Source organism: Salmo trutta, chromosome 16 (genome assembly GCF_901001165.1).
Source record: "Salmo trutta chromosome 16, fSalTru1.1, whole genome shotgun sequence".
NCBI lineage: Eukaryota > Metazoa > Chordata > Actinopteri > Salmoniformes > Salmonidae > Salmo > Salmo trutta.
The window spans coordinates 41,604,329-41,620,669 of record NC_042972.1 but is presented as its reverse complement, the minus strand read 5'-3'; the positions used below and the strand labels follow the sequence as shown (position 1 = coordinate 41,620,669).

The 16,341-nt window shown below is 42.5% G+C and overlaps 1 protein-coding gene across 19 annotated transcripts in view; it reads left to right on the top strand.

Moving 5' to 3' along the window:
* LOC115150762 (calcium-dependent secretion activator 1) overlaps window positions 1-16,341 on the top strand; it is a 183,066-nt gene that overhangs the window by 23,476 nt on the left and 143,249 nt on the right. For all 19 annotated transcript variants that reach the window (XM_029694404.1, XM_029694414.1, XM_029694401.1 and 16 more), the window contains exons 2-3: window positions 13,003-13,116; window positions 15,042-15,374. In XM_029694404.1, coding sequence (XP_029550264.1) covers window positions 13,003-13,116; window positions 15,042-15,374 — 447 coding nt within the window. The remainder of the gene's footprint in view (window positions 1-13,002; window positions 13,117-15,041; window positions 15,375-16,341) is intronic.

Genomic DNA, 16,341 nt, shown 5'->3' with positions numbered 1-16,341 from the left:
TTTTTATGTGCAGGCCTGTGTGTGTGTGGGTGGGTGTGCACGTGCACAGATGAGCACTTGCTCTCCTTTGTTGGCTGTCAGTAATCTGGGATTACACATCCATTTGATGTTTTACGGACATTATGTAACTGCCGGGGAGAGCCTGTCTTTGTGCCCTGCCCTCTATATAAGAGGAGAGGAGAGAGAGTGATGTGTGGACGACGAAAGAGAGAGAGAGATATGGTTGCCCTCCTGGTGCCCTCTCTCTTCTCTGAGACTGTTTTCCTGACCAATATGCTTAGTAGTCACACATTAAAGACACTCCATTGGAAGCTGAATGGTGATCGCTTTTCCCCTGATGGTGATTAGGGAGATATGTTCCTTGATTTGCAATGGCCGACCCCCTTTGAATGATTCAGAGCTATTTCAGACTCACCAACTGCCGAAAAACACTAATTAACATTGCCCAGCGAGAGAGAGAGAGAGAGAGAGAGAGAGAGAGAGAGAGAGAGAGAGAGAGAGAGAGAGAGAGAGAGAGAGAGAGAGAGAGAGAGAGAGAGAGAGAACATTAATCAACAGGTTTGGTATCTGCTGTATGACAGAAGAGCAGAACACAGAAACACAGTGGCTACATCAGGGCTGGCCAACCCTAGATCCTGGAGATCTACCGTCCTGTGGGTTTTCAGTCCAACCCTAATTTAACACACCTGATTCTACTAATTAGCTTCTCAACAAGACCTTAACTAGCTGAATCAGATATGCTAAATTAGGGTTGGACTGAAAACCTACGGGACAGTAGATCTCCAGGAAGAGGGTTGGGCAGCCCTGGGCTACATCATCCATCATCTCCCTCCTTTCCATGTCCCAGTTCTCCCAGTGGGTAGCCATAGGGGCTGCAGAAACAGCGTCATATATGATAGGTGAATTATGTTGCAGGGTGAACACTCGTGACTGAGTTATGTGTTTGTAGCTGACAGATGGCAGGCATAGAGATGGCCTCCACTAACACCAGACCCTAAGTTGCTTTCTCCTCTCTCCAGTAGTGGTGTATGGGTAAAATCACTGGTGAAGCCAAGCCAGAAAAAAATCCATATTACAACCTATGTTTTGTGATAAGTGCTTTGTTTGCTCTATAACCTGTTAGTTCATATGCCTTGACACAGTGATATATAGGCCTAAAGGCAGAGACAATAAGAAGACACAGTAGCAGAATAAATTCAACCACACCCTTGTTTCATCAAAAAAACATAGAGCAACCTCTGTCCGGGGGAGTCCACAAAGCATATTGCATGTAACATAACCTCCAGCATGGTGCATGGAAATGTTTCCGACATTTCGGACCACTAAACAACTATTTATTTGGAATTACAGAGAGTTACCGCAAGTCGCAAAGAAAACAGGAGCTGCCTCCACTATTCCAGCACCATTTCAACATCATCAAATCACCTACGCCAATGCCATCCTCCTCTCTTTCATTTTGACAAAATAGTCTTTGTTTCTTTCATACAGTACACACTTGTAATTTTTGTTGAGAGACGAAAGATAAATCATTTCATAGATTTTTTGTATTTATTTTCTTGGTCAGCTCACACATCTAGTTAACTCAGGGTGTCAGCGCCAAACCAGGTTTCATTACGACAGATGCCATTCCATACAGAGGGGGGGGGGGGGGGGGGGGGAATGCCTTCAACTGAAATGTGTCTTCCGCATTTAACCCAACCCCTCTGAATCGGAGAGGTGCGGGGGGCTGCCTTAATCGACCGCCTGGCACCACTGTTAACACTAACTGTAATACATTGACTATCAGTAAGAGAGAGGAGGATTTCTTAAAGAGGTTGCTACATTACTTGGTACATTTGAAGTCGGAAGTTTACATACACCTTAGCCAAGTACATTTAAACTCACTTTTTCACAATTCCTGACATTTAAACCTAGTAAAAATTCCCCGTGTTAAGTCAGTTAGGATCACCACTTTATTTAAAAAATGTGAAATGTCAGAATAATAGTAGAGAGAATGATTTATTTCAGCTTTTATTTCTTTCATCACATTCCCAGTGGGTCAGAAGTTTACATACACTCAATTAGTATTTGGTAGCGTTGCCTTTAAATTGTTTAACTTGGGTAAAACGTTTTGGGAAGCCTTCCACAAGCTTCCCACAATAAGTAGGGTGAATTTTGGCCCATTCCTCCTGACAGAGCTGATGTAACCGAGTCAGGTTTGTAGGCCTCCTCGCCTTTTCAATTCTGCCCACACAAATTTTATAAGATTGAGGTCAGGGCTTTGTGATGGCCACTTGACTTTGTTGTCCTTAAGCCATTTTGCCACAAGTTTGGAAGTATGCTTGGGGTCATTGCCCATTTGGAAGACCTATTTGCAACCAAGCTTTAACTTCCTGACTGATGTCTTGAGATGTTGCTTCAATATATCCACATTATTTTCAATTCCTCATGAAGCCATCTATTTTGTGAAGTGCACCAGTCCATCCTGCAGCAAAGAACCCCCACAACCGGGCTTCACGGTTGCAATGGCGTCCTTCGGCTTGCAAGCGTCCCCCTTTTTCCTCCAAACACAACGATGGTCATTATGGCCAAACAGTTCTATTTTTGTTTCATCAGACCAGAGGACATTTCTCCAAAAAGTATGATCTTTGTCCCCATGTGCAGTTGCAAACCGTAGTCTGGCTTTTTTTATGGCGGTTTTGGAGCAGTGGCTTCTTCCTTGCTGAGTGGCCTTTCGGGTTATGTTGATATAGGACTCGTTTTACTGTGGATATAGATACTTTTGTACCTGTTTCCTCCAGCATCTTCACAGGGTCTTTTGCTGTTGTTCTGGGATTGATTTGCACTTTTACGTCCATCTCTAAGAGACAGAACGCGTCTCCTTCCTGAGCGGTATGATGGCTGCGTGGTCCCATAGTGTTTATACTTGCGTACTATTGTTTGTACAGTTGAACATGGTACCTTCAGGCGTTTGGAAATTGCTCCCAAGGATGAGCCAGATTTTTTTTCTGAGGTCTTGGCTGATTTCTTTTGATTTTCCCATGATGTCAAGCAAAGAGGCACTGAGTTTGAAGGTAGGCCTTGAAATACATTCACAGGTACTCCTCCAATTGACTCAAATGATGTCAATTAGCCTACCAGAAGCTTCTAAAGCCATGACATAATTTTCTGGAATTTTCCAAGCTCTTTAAAGCCACAGTTAACTTAGTGTATGTAAACTTCTGACCCACTGGAATTGTGATACCGTGAATTATAAGTGAAATATCTGTCTGTAAACAATTGTTGGAAAAATTACTTGTGTCTTGCACAAAGTATATGTTCTAACTGACTTGCCAAAACCATAGTTTGTTTACAAAACATTTGTGGAGTGGTTGAAAAACAAGTTTTAATGACTCCAACCTAAGTGTATGTAAACTTCCGACTTCAGCTGTATTATAAGGAATTACAACCTGTAGTGTATGTTTTTGTTTGTGAGATAATGTGAAAATGCATAGATCTAAAATATTGTAAGCTGGAGCCTGTTTGGGTACCAAATGTAGTTCTGTAGGCAACAGAGACATTAAGATGTGGCAAAGATCATCAGAGAGACCAGGGCTCTGTTTCCCAAAAGGCATCTTAAGGCTAAATGAATCTTAGAACCATAGGATCTTATTCTAACGATGAACTTAACCTTAAGATACTTTTGGGAAACCGGGCCCAGGGTAATAGAGCTCTGAAAAGCTGTGATAGGGAGAGAAATAGAGACTAACTTCTTAAATGACAACCTAGGGAATTATCAGCATTGGTCCAGTTTCCTAGAGGACCCGGACTCTTTGTCATGTGTCCACCCCCATGCAGAGCCCTCTGTGTGGGAGTAAACACAGCCCGGCTCCCGGAGACATGAAAAGAGGATTGTACCTCACACACACACACACACACACACACACACACACACACACACACACACACAATATGCTCGTATGCATTCACACACACATACATACACACACACACATGCACACATACGAACACACGACTAATGGGGACCCTGTTTCAGTGGGCCTCCGTCAGTCACAACCCACGCACATGCAGGCCCAGTGGGCTTCTGGGTCTGTGAGCATTGTCTTCTGGCCACGCTCGGGGTGCTAATGATGGGAGGAAATGTACTGTAACGTTAGAGGAACAATAATGCATACACAGGACATGCTCACTTAAGCGATAAAAGGCACGTGCCAGGCACAGACATACAGACCATGCTTAGACTCTTATGAACACACACACACACATGCTGACAAAACATGACTTAATCCGCATTTAAGTATGCACAATATACAGTTCATGTTTGTACAACACATTCATAATACATCCTACATTACAATGATGAGAGTTGTACTATACACACACATAATGTCATATTTGCTCCATGAACCTGTAAAGAGCATGCCTTTTTTGGAGTCAGTGCTGGTTGTGGCCAGCTGGCTCAGTAAAACAATCATTCAAGGGAATATTCCATCCTGTGCCAGAGATGATTAGATTCATGCCATTAACGTGGCGCATTACATAAACCCTCAGCCTGATGTTAGCTGGCTTCGGGGCTTAGGGCCAATGGTGCTGCTTCATGAATGGATTGTAGTGGACGGTGAAACATGGGAGAGGACTTTAGTTAATGAGAAGAGACTAAGTTACCTTGTTGAACCACTGCTGTAAGTGGAACACAGTCTAAACTCTCTGAGTTGCTTATACACTGTGGGGAGGGAGATGACTACATTTCTTTATCGTATTATGTAAAAGACTTTGGGAATTATGACTTTACTATTAATCTAATGGGAGAACACAGCGTCAAATGTCAAATAGCAACATGATCTCGTGCACATATATACTGTACCCAAGGGTTTGGAATATGGAGTGTTCTCTTCCTGGTCATCTAATGTTTGGAGTGTGCCTGTTTGCTCTGTGTCTGTTCATCAATAAAAGGCTGGCAGAAGAGGCATATGTAAAATCTGACACAGTGTGCCAAACTCCAGTCAGAACACTGACCTTTTCCTTAGTAATTCCCTGGGATTAGTGTGTTGGTGTGTGTAGTTTCTGGACTGCTGCCATGGCTGGACGGCCTCTCAGTCTGACAGGCATCTATAGAGAACCCTAAGGGTTTTTCCTCACTGTCTTAGGAGGAAGAGAATATCACACAGACACACCCATCTATTTATGTATGCACAATATCTCTATGAGTATCTTTTCTTTCGCATCCGTGATGTACAAGCCAATCAATCCTAAGATTATACAAAGTGCCAATCTTAAAAAATATTACAAATATTTACACACAGGCATGTGCCTGATTTCTTGTACTGACTTCGCAGTTAATTTAATTAGAGGACACTGACTTAAATAAAGAAATAAAGACTGTTCAATGTCTTTAGCTTCGTTTTGTCTTTTACTCCACTCTGAAAATGGGAGTAGTGAACATTGCACGGGTGCAAGCGTTTAGTAATTCTAGGCCCATGTATGATGGATTCTAATGTAAACCAATACAATTCAATGCTTCATTAAGCACATGCGATTCCTGCGGGAATTCACTCTTGAGACGGACCGTACAGTATGGAAACTGTACACACACAGACCATTATAGTGCCTATTCTCGCCTATTCTGTTGTGAGTGAGATTTCTCTAAGAGGAAACAATGACATGTTATCTTTGTAGTGCACACATGAACCAGGAGGGTCACAATTACCTATGTTCCAAATACACCCACAATTACCATAGTAAACCCGGATCTGAAAGCGCTACATATTTGAAGGTGATATGGAGAAAAAGACTTGCCCTCAGATTCTGCCAAATTCAGTCCTCTAATATCTGTGGGGTTTGGAGTCAGGAGTCAAGAATAGGAATTTATTAAAGTGTGTTTGGACATACTGCAGCAACTATTTCACGTCAACTCCGAAACCTGAATGCACATCTGCCCCTCCCCCGACAACTACCCCAACCCCCAGCCCCGGCAGTACATATTTCTCCTGATTCCTCTTAATAATGGAGTGGATGATTGCTAGAATTTAGCAGCTGGACTACAGATTCTTTGCGTAGCAGCAGTCGTGTTACAATTGTATGTGTGTCTGCCTTTTTCTTAAACCAGTGTAATATTGAAGTAATAATATGGTGGGCATATTGTTTACTGCCTCTCACCATGTTTCACGCATCGGCTTGCGGGGCTGTGTTTTATCAGGGTATAGATGTGGAATGTGCTTATTTTATTGCCAGTGTGTAAGTGCTGCTATTTTCTGGTATACAGCTTAGCCTCCAGCTCTCCTTGGTGTGTTGAGAGCAGAGCAGAGCTAGAGTGGATGACATTTTTTTTAGGGATTACTGGTGCTACAGATAATTTAACCCACAGTCAGGTGCATATAGGTAGAGAGAGAATGAGGCGAAAGGACAGGATACAGCTGCCTAACAGGATCAACTGAGGCAGTACTACCAATATCTGGTCTTTACTGGGGCCTCATACAGGGTCTATAAAACTAATGGCTACTGATCATCCTCCATTCACTCAAACCAGAGTGTAAATGGAGGAGAGAGTAGAGGGATGGGGACAGGTTACAGGTGTGAGAGGAAGAGAGACTGTTGTGCTGCTTAGGTCACACCTTCTGTGACTGTGTATTGTGCTAGGAGAGTATGTGATACTGTAGTTCACCCCAGACATGCTGTCTACTCCGTGTCTGCTCCACTGTCTGATTAACTATACGGGTCTGATTGCGACAGGCATCTGGAGGTGAGAGGTTGGCTGGCGTTCAGTCTTCATTAAACCCTGTGGCCCAGCTGGTCTGCTGAGGCATCTTTCTCACCTAAATATGGGCTATTTATCAGTACTTGACAGAGAGGTGAATGGGGTTGGGCAGGGTGAGGATCCACAGCTGATGATGGGTGTTTCGTTTAGTTTATTAGGATCCCCATTAGCTACTGCACATGCAGCAGCTACTCTTCCTGGGGTCCACATAAATGTACAAATACATGACAAAGTACAACTCCAGTTGAGGTTTAGGCCTAAGAGAATGCTTTGAACCAATTACAGTACTTTTGTTTTTATATGTATTTAAGACCAGTTTATTGTTAATTAGCCCTTCTGACACCGACTGTAACTCCTTGCTAAGAGTTTCAGTGAGCTCACTGGTTGTAGGTGCTGATGTGTAGAGTGTGAAATCATCAGCGTACATATTCATATTAGCTTATTTTATGACAAGTGACAAATAATTTGTAGATATAGAGAAGAGTAACAGCCCAAGGCAACTGCCCTGAGGGATACCACACTGTACATATCTGATGTTAGAGAAGCTTCCATTGAAGAACACTCTCTGGGTTCTATTGGATAAGTAACTCTCCAACCATGTGATGACAAGTGATATAAAGCCATACAAATTATGATCAGTAACATCAAAGGCTACACTGAAATCTAAAAATACAGCTCTAACTCATCTTATTATCCATTTCTTTTAGTCAATCATCAGTCATCTGAGTCAGTGCAGTACAAATTTAGTGGCCTTTCCTATATGCATGCTGAAAGTTCGTAGTTAACTTGTTCTTTGAAAAATAGCATTGTATTCGGCGCATATGACAAAGTTTGATTTGATTTATATTGGTTCAAACACAATTTGCTCCATCAGTTTACTAAGAACAGGCAATCAGTCAATGTTCAGGTCACCAAGAAAATTACTTTCTCTATTAGTATCTAACATCAGACACATATACTCCAGATACTGACAGTTGGCACTTGGTGGCCTATAGCATTACCCTAAAAGAAGAGGCTTCAGATGAGGCAGGTGAACCTGCAACCACAGCACTTATTTTTTTAACTTTTATTCAGGGAAGCCCAATTGAGACCAGGATCTCATTTGCAATGGTGCCCTGAGTGCACACATTATCACAATCAAAGAAAGTTAACATTCCAAATAAATTAAGAAGAATAAACATACAAATAAACTACTAGGTTTACAATATTACAATTTCAACAATTAAACCAATTTCAATGAATCAAAATAACTACAATCCTCAATTAATTAATTTAACACCAGAGTCCTAAATGGCCCTAGTGGCACCAGAGAATCAAGACGCAAGGAATTTTGCAGGTTAATCCAGCAATGGGGGGCAATAAAACTAAAGGTGTCAAGGCTCAGGAGAAGACCCAGACAGTTTCGAAGTAACAAACGTTTATTACAAAAACAGGGGGGCAATCAAACGACAGGTCAAGGGCATGCAGAGGTCAGTAGTCCAGAGCAGAGTCCGAAAAGTACAGAACGGCAGGCAGGCTCAGGGTCAGGGCAGGCATAGGTCAGAAATCCAGGGTGGTGTGACAAGGTACAGAACGACAGCCAGGCTCAGCCTTCAGGGCAGGCAGAATGGTCAAAAACCGGAAAAGCTGGAAATCAGAAACTAGAGACAGAAAGGAGCGCGGAGAAAAACACTGGTAGGCTTGACGAAACAAAACAAACTGGCAACAGAAAAACAGAGAACACCGGTATAAATACACTGGGGAAAATTAGGAAGATGGGTGACATCTGGAGGGGGTGAAGACAAGCACAAAGACAGCTGAAACAGATCAGGGTGTGACAAAAGGAGGATTTACCTAAATTGGTCAAGACCAGAGGGACCTTAAGAGTTAACCAACCATGCGAGCGGGTTTGGTAGCTCATTCTTTTATACTTCAGCAAAAAAGTTTTGTAAGGTGGTAGCTTGTTTAGTAGAGCTTTGTAAACATAAAGGGGTAATGAAGGGATCTACAGGACTTTATTGAGTACCAGCCAACCTGTTAATAGAGGATACAGTGGTGAGTATTAAAACTGTCACCTGTGATAAAGTGAAGGGCGCAATGGTAGACGACATCCACTTCATTTGTCATGAGATCCTCTCTGACCTTTACAGGAATATGCCTCTGAATATATACAGTAACACCTCCCCTGCAGACATTCCTGTCTCAAAGGTGCTGTCTAAGTAAGTCTCAGAAATTGCTAATATATTAATATTATCTAAGATTAGAAAATTACTAATCTCATTCACTTTGTTTCTGAGGCTACATATATTTATTTGAGCTAACTTTAACCCTTTCTTTGGTAGCTTATCAAAAACAGAACTCATATTGATAATAGGTTTTATTTTCAGTGTGTGAGTAGAGCTCACTAGATCTCAGAAAACTGTTGAGATTCTCTACATGTTAGATGGTGGATAAATGAGGATGGCTATTGTACAGATTCAATTGAATGTTTGTCACTTCCATAACTATAATCTGTGCTATAACCATTGCCCTCATTTCAGGGTTTGAGTATAGCCCTCGGCAGAGAGGCTAGTAGTGGAAAGGTCATGTTGAACTCTGAACCTTGACCCCATTAAGGGTAATCACTACATGGCTTCCTGGAGTTGCCTGTGACATGGTGACCACGGTAAAAGTAACTTGGGACAGCGGTGAGAGGGGACAGATGTCCAGGGGTGGGTTGGTGGGCGTGGCTTTAGACATTAGTGTCAGAGACAGAAGAGAAACCGAGACACACTGCTCCCTCATTTGTTCTGATCGGGGCGGGGCCAATCTGCTCTACTTATTGCCTGCTTGTTTGTCTTGTGTAGAGGACAAAGGAGAGATACCATATGAAGGGCGCATTGATAATACATTTTAATGAATTACAGTATCTTGTTCCTTGCCAAAATGATGACAGAACAGTTGGCTTCCCTCCCCTCTCTTCCTCTAAACATGTTGCGAGTGTGTGGTAAAGACTTTGATAAATGATGGACGTCGTTTGGGTGATTATCCTCAGTCAACATCACATTCCTAGATAGGACCTAAAAGTTTCATTATGGCTGTACTGCCTCGTGTCACCTCGTCTATACTGTATCACTTTCTCTATCCTCCCAGTTAGACCTGCTCTCTTGTCTATCTCTGCTCCTACCAGCCTGTGTGTTTAGTGGCCAGTTTATTAGGTACACCCATCTAGTACCGGGTCGGACCCCCATTTGACTCCAGAACAGCCTGAATTATTTTGGGTATGGAAACGTTGCTCAATTGGTATCAAAGGACCTAACGTGTGCCAGGAAAATGCTCCCCACACCATTTCACCACCGCCACCGGCCTGTACCGTTGACACCAGGCAGGATGGGGCCATGGACTCATGCTGCTTACGCCAAATCCTGACTACCATCAGCATGACGCAACAGGAACCGGGATTCATCGGACCAGGTGATGTTTTTCCACTCCTCATTTGTCCAGTGTTGGTGATCGCATGCCCACTGGAGCCACTTCTTGTTTTTAGATGATAGGAGTGGAACCCGGTGTGGTCGTCTGCTTCAGTAGCCCATCCGTGACACCGACCGACGAGTTGTGCGTTCCCCAATGCCGTTATGCACTCCCTGTTGTACTGCACTGTTATTTGCTTGTTTGTGGCCTGTCTGCTAGCTTGCAAGATTCTTGCCATGAACGGTCCTTGGACCTCTCATCAATGAGCTGTTTTTGCTCAAAGGACTGCTGCTGACTGGATGTGTTTTGTTTGTCGCACCCTTCTCGGTGAACCCTAGACACTGTCGTGCGTGATAATCTCAGGAGGCTTGCCGTTTCTGAGATACTGGAACTGGCACCAACGATCATACCACACTCATAGTCGCTTAGGTCACTCGTTTTGCCTATTCTAATGTTCAATCTAACAGTAACTGTATGCCTTTATGCCTGTTTGCCTACTTTATATAGCAAGCCACGTTCACATGACTCACTGTCTGTCTGTAGGAATGAACCATTTTCATGAACGGGGTGGTATAACTAATAAACTGTCTGAGTGTACATTTGCACAAGTGACGTGTGCACTATTACTGTGGCAACATCAGTCCAAACTCATTTCCTATCTATATTTGAACATCTTTAATACCCAATCATTTATTTATAGCCTATATATCAGTCCTGTTGCCGTGGGATAATAGGTTTTTGCCATACAGCGATTGAACCACTAATGCATTTCTATGCAAAAAACCTCCTCATTGTTACTGTCAGTTGAGAGACCCCAGTTTTTAAAATGTTGGCGAGGGCTGTAATCCAGAATTAAGGTGGCATTTTTTTAGTCTTAAAAGCACTGTGAAGTTTACAAATAAAGATGTGGATGGGTCGTTCCATGAAATGAGTAACCTTTGCATCCCTTTGATATTTCAAGTGGAAATTGTGCATCAATATTGCATTTTAAAAGCCTGTTCAGGTAAGTGCCCTTCAATATAGACCACATGGAGAATTCAATAAATCCTATTTTTTTATATGAATAAACACTTGCTAAAGTGGCAAAATTCTGCATTTGAAATCCTATGACACAGGATGATTTTAACCCCAACATTTCTCGATGATTGTAAATGATTGTAAAGCCCTAGTTATTTTGTTGCTTTGACAAAGACATTTCTGAAGATTATTATTTATTTAATGCAGTGGTGTAAAGTACTTAACAAAAAATACTTAAAGTACTACTTAAGTATTTTTGGGGGGTATCTTTACTTGACTATTTATATTTTGACAACTTTTACTTCACTACATTCTTAAAGAAAATAATGCACTTTTTACGCCATACATTTTCCCTGAAGTACTATTTACATTTTGAAAGCTTAGCAGGACAGGAAAATGGTCTAATTCAACACCCCTGGTCTTCCCTACTGCCTCTGATCTGGCGGACTCACTAAAGACACATGCTTCATTTTGTAAATGATGTCTGAGCGTCCCCCTGGCTATCCGTAAATAAAAATAAAATGGCCACATCTTGTTTGCTTAATATAAGGAATTTGAAATTATTTATACTTTTACTTTTGATACTTAAGTATATTTTAGCAATTACATTTACTTTCGATACATAAGTATATTTAAAACAAAATAATTTTAGACTCTTACTCAAGTAGTATTTACTGGGTGACTTTCACTTTTACTTGAGTCATTTTCTATTAGTGTATCTTTACTTTGACCCAAGTATGACAATTGGGTACTTTTTCCACCACTTATTTATGTTATTGGTGATTCCTTTTAAGGTAAAAAAAAAAACCTGTCCCATATTTTAAGGTCAACAATGTTAAGTGAACTGAAATCTCGTTTTAAGGTGGTGAAACTATTCCTTTAAAAATATTTTTGGAAAGAAACATCTAATAGTCAAATCATAGTGTTAAAGCAGGTGAGCTGGTTCTACTCTTTTTGGCAATATTCTGGTGTTTTGTGGTAAAACCTAAGCGGGTTGAGCATAACACGTGGACCCTGTTAGCTACAGCTAGATAGACTAGAAATGTGCTTCCTTTTCCACTGTCACAAGGGGATTTTTGTTTGATTTAAGATGCAATCGTCAACCCTGCTACTTTATTTGGCACTTAATAGGCATTTACTTTTGTATGTTTTTTATTTATTTAACTTCTTGTGATGGAAAATGTGTTTTTTATTAAGTTGCCCATGTGCCCTTTATGACAGAATGTAACCATTTGGTAAAATCTGAAGTTTCTTTTCTTACAAAGTTACACATCTTAAAAGGCACCAAATTGGTGGAACGACCCGGATGTTACAAACGGCATGAGATAGAACCAGGAAATGTGTAATTGGTAATGGGAGGACTGAGATGAGTGCTGGGACCGGGGTTGCGCAGGGCAGTTAAATTATTTGTGTGAAAACACAGTTTAAACGGGAGGACATGTTTCAATTTAGCACTGAAAAAGAAAGATCTATGCATGCAAAGAGGATCCAAATAGAGGAGTTGTGTTAAGTGAAGAAAGACACATTTTTTTAAACATTTTTTACTGTATATTCAACATTGATATAAACTTATTCATTTTATAAGGGGACTGTGACAAATGTTTAAAGTGAAGTAATATGAAACCTATGAGCTAACTTAATGTTACCATGATTCCTATTACTCTGTTGTTTCCCTCTATATTGACTCTGTCTGTCTGTCTGTCTGTCTGTCTGTCTGTCTGTCTGTCTGTCTGTCTGTCTGTCTGTCTGTCTGTCTGTCTGTCTGTCTGTCTGTCTGTCTGTCTGTCTGTCTGTCTGTCTGTCTGTCTGTCTGTCTCTCTCAGATCAGTAAGCAGCAGCTACAGACAGTGAAGGAGCGTTTCCAGGCTTTCCTCAGTGGTGACACCCAGATAGTGGCAGACGAGGCCTTCATCAATGCAGTCCAGAGCTACTATGATGTAAGGCCCTACTCTGTGTGTGTGTGTGTGTGCGTGTGTGGGAGGGTCTGTACAGGAATACAGTTTGTTTAAGTGTTTGGGTTGTGTTATCTGTTTATTTGTATTCACCAATGATTATTCTGCAGTTTTAAATAGTCTTCTGCGGACGAACCAAATCGTCTGGATGTTTTCCTCCTGCATCTGACAGATTCAAATGAATTGGACTTCCCAAAATAGGCCTCTAAAATATTATTAGTCCAGACAGAGGCTATGTGAGGTGCTAAGCTGAATCCATGGACATCTTGTGCTCCAAGAAAGTAGCTTTGAGTATGCCTATCCAGGGCCTCCCAAGTGGCGCAGCGGTCGAAGTCATTGCATCGCAGTGCTAGAGGCGTCACTACAGACCTGGGTTAGATCCCAGGCTGTTTTGCAGCTGGCTGCGACGGGGAAACCCATGAGGTGGCACACAATTGGCCCAGCGTCATCCGGGTTAGGTAGAGGGTTTGGCCGGCCGGGATGTCCTTGTCCCATTGCACTCTAGCGACTCCTTGTTTTGGGCCGGGCGCATTCACTCTGACTTCGCACATTGGTGCGGCTGGCTTCCAGGTTAAGTGAGCAGTGTGTCAAGAAGCAGTGCGGCTTGGCAGGGTCGTGTTTCGGAGGTCGCATGGCTCTTGACCTTCGCCTCTCCCGAGTCCATACAGGAGTTGCAGCAATGGGCCATAACTGTAACTACCAATTGGATAACATGGAAAAGGGGTGAAAAGTAGCAAAAAAATAAATACAAGAAAGTATGACTATCCATCCCTTTCAATATGTCTGCGTTGGCAACTCTGAAATCATAGAATAACGATGTTCGAAACACTATCTCAAAGCTCCCAAAAAGTTACAGAAAATGAGACAAAAGTGAATGCGATTTGCTCTGCCTGCAGAATTAATTGATACAACACTTCAATAAGCCTAAATTAGTGAATTGAAATGCTTCATTACTCAACACCCAGCTAAAGCTGGTTTTCCAATTCAATTAAAGCCCAATGCTCTTACTGACTGTGTTCTGGATGCTTACACACTCCCCACATCCCCACCTGCCCTAGAGCCTGGAGGAGACCTGGGGTGCTCTTCCTTGGCAGAATTTAGGATTAAGCTACATGAAGAAAAAAAAATTCTAGCTAACATTTACATTTTATTGTCTATATCAGGAGTTCTATCTTCAACACTCCCATGCAATGTACCCTTCTTTTTGGCCCTCTGAGAGCACTGCTGCTGTTTCAGAAAAAGTTGCAAGTGCCCAAAGCTGACACCAGACAGAGGATGATGAATGTCTGTGTATCTGTATGTCCATCCAGGCTCAGAGGCGATGGCCCTCAGTCTTCACCCTGCGTTAGGCACTGATTGGGAACAGGGAGCCTGTCACCGTGAAACATAAGGAGCCTGCATGGTAGAGAGAGGGCCAACATCTGAGTCAGCCACACATATGGATCCCTCTCTCTGTCTTTCTCTTTCCCTAACCCACACCCCTTCGCATGGAAAATTGCTTTGTGAGAATTGTGGGAAAATAAATGTGCAGTTTGGGATTGAACAGATAAGCACAACAATGCCAGATTTAATTGAAACTACAATCATTTATTTTCCTCTGCACCTTCATCATGAAGACAGAAAGACCAAGCTGCAGCAAATCCTCAAAGAGAGAAGCAGTACTTTAGACATTTCACTTCCCTCGAGGAGCAAAGACGAGTCAGGCTGCCACCAGGGCTTCTTTACACAGATGCAGGGGAGAACGTCTCACAGAAAATAATGGGCAATTTCCAATTCAGAAATTGAGTTAAAATAGAATTCATCCAAACCTCATAACCAAACTGTATGTTCTTCCTGTATGTTCCTCGTGCCTTTTTAATACTTAAACCACATGCCTAATCCCCCATCTCTGCTCTTAACCGTGACCACAGATATTCCTGAAGAGTGACCGTGTGTCCCGGATGGTCCAGAGCGGAGGCTGCTCGGCCAGTGACTCGCGGGAGGTTTTCAAGAAGCACATTGAGAAGCGTGTCCGTAGCCTGCCGGAGATCGACGGCCTAAGTAAGGAGACGGTGCTCAGCTCCTGGATGGCCAAGTTTGACACCATCTACCGCGGAGAGGATGACCCCAGGAAGCACCAGCAGCGGATGACTGCCAACGCAGCCTCAGAGCTCATCCTCAGTAAGGACCAGCTCTACGAGATGTTCCAGTCCATCCTGGGCATCAAGAAGTTTGAGCACCAGCTCCTCTACAACGCCTGCCAGGTGAGATAAGAGCTTCACCTCATGTCCTTTACCAGGCATTTGTCTTAACACTAACACTTTCACTGATGGAGATTTCTCAGTTTCACTCCTTTCTCTAGGTCTGAGAGGTGATTTGAGGTGCAGCGTCAACTTTTAACACCTTTTTGATGCTTTGATTTGAGGCTTGCTTCTCATTAAATTCCAATGGGTTGAAATGGTAAAAGTGTGCTGTGAAATCAGCCTTACTTTAACTTCTTGCCGTTCCCCTAGGATAGGGGGCGCCACAGCGCATTTTGGAAAAAAATCGTTCCCATTTTCAACGGCCTACTAATCAAAGTCAGAAGCTAAGACATGCATATACTTATTTTATATGGATAGAAAACACCCTAAATTTTCTAAAACTGTTTGAATGGTGTCTGTGAGTATAGCAGAACTCGTATGGCAGTCAAAACCCCGAGACCGATTGAACCAGGAAGTGGAAATCTGAATTGTGGACTCGACTTCACAGCCTTCCCTATAAATCACAACGTAAAAAAATGAAAATTGAGCACTTTCCAGTGCTTCCACTAGATGTCCCCAGTCTTTACAAAGTGTTTTGAGGGTTCTACGGTAGAAACTCAGTGAAAGAGACGATGTGGCAATTGGTCACAGTCGGAGGGCCATGAGCATTGTGACGTTGGCGGCCGTGTCTGCCCCCACCTTTGGAAGTTTTTTGAAACACAATGAAATCGTCCCACTTGAATCTGATTGGCTTTCTTGTTGAAACAGGCCCTGACGATGTCTTGATACAACGTTTGACATGTTTGAACGACCCTAACTTACCGTAAACAGTCATTTTGCGTTAGACAGCTGCCGCCCACGGATCGACTTTTGATTACAGCCTTAGGACGCGCTAACAAGAGGAAGCTAATGGAACATAAAGCATGGACTTTTTCGACCGAAAATACATTTGTCATGGACCTGGGACATCGGGAAGGGATTTCTGATG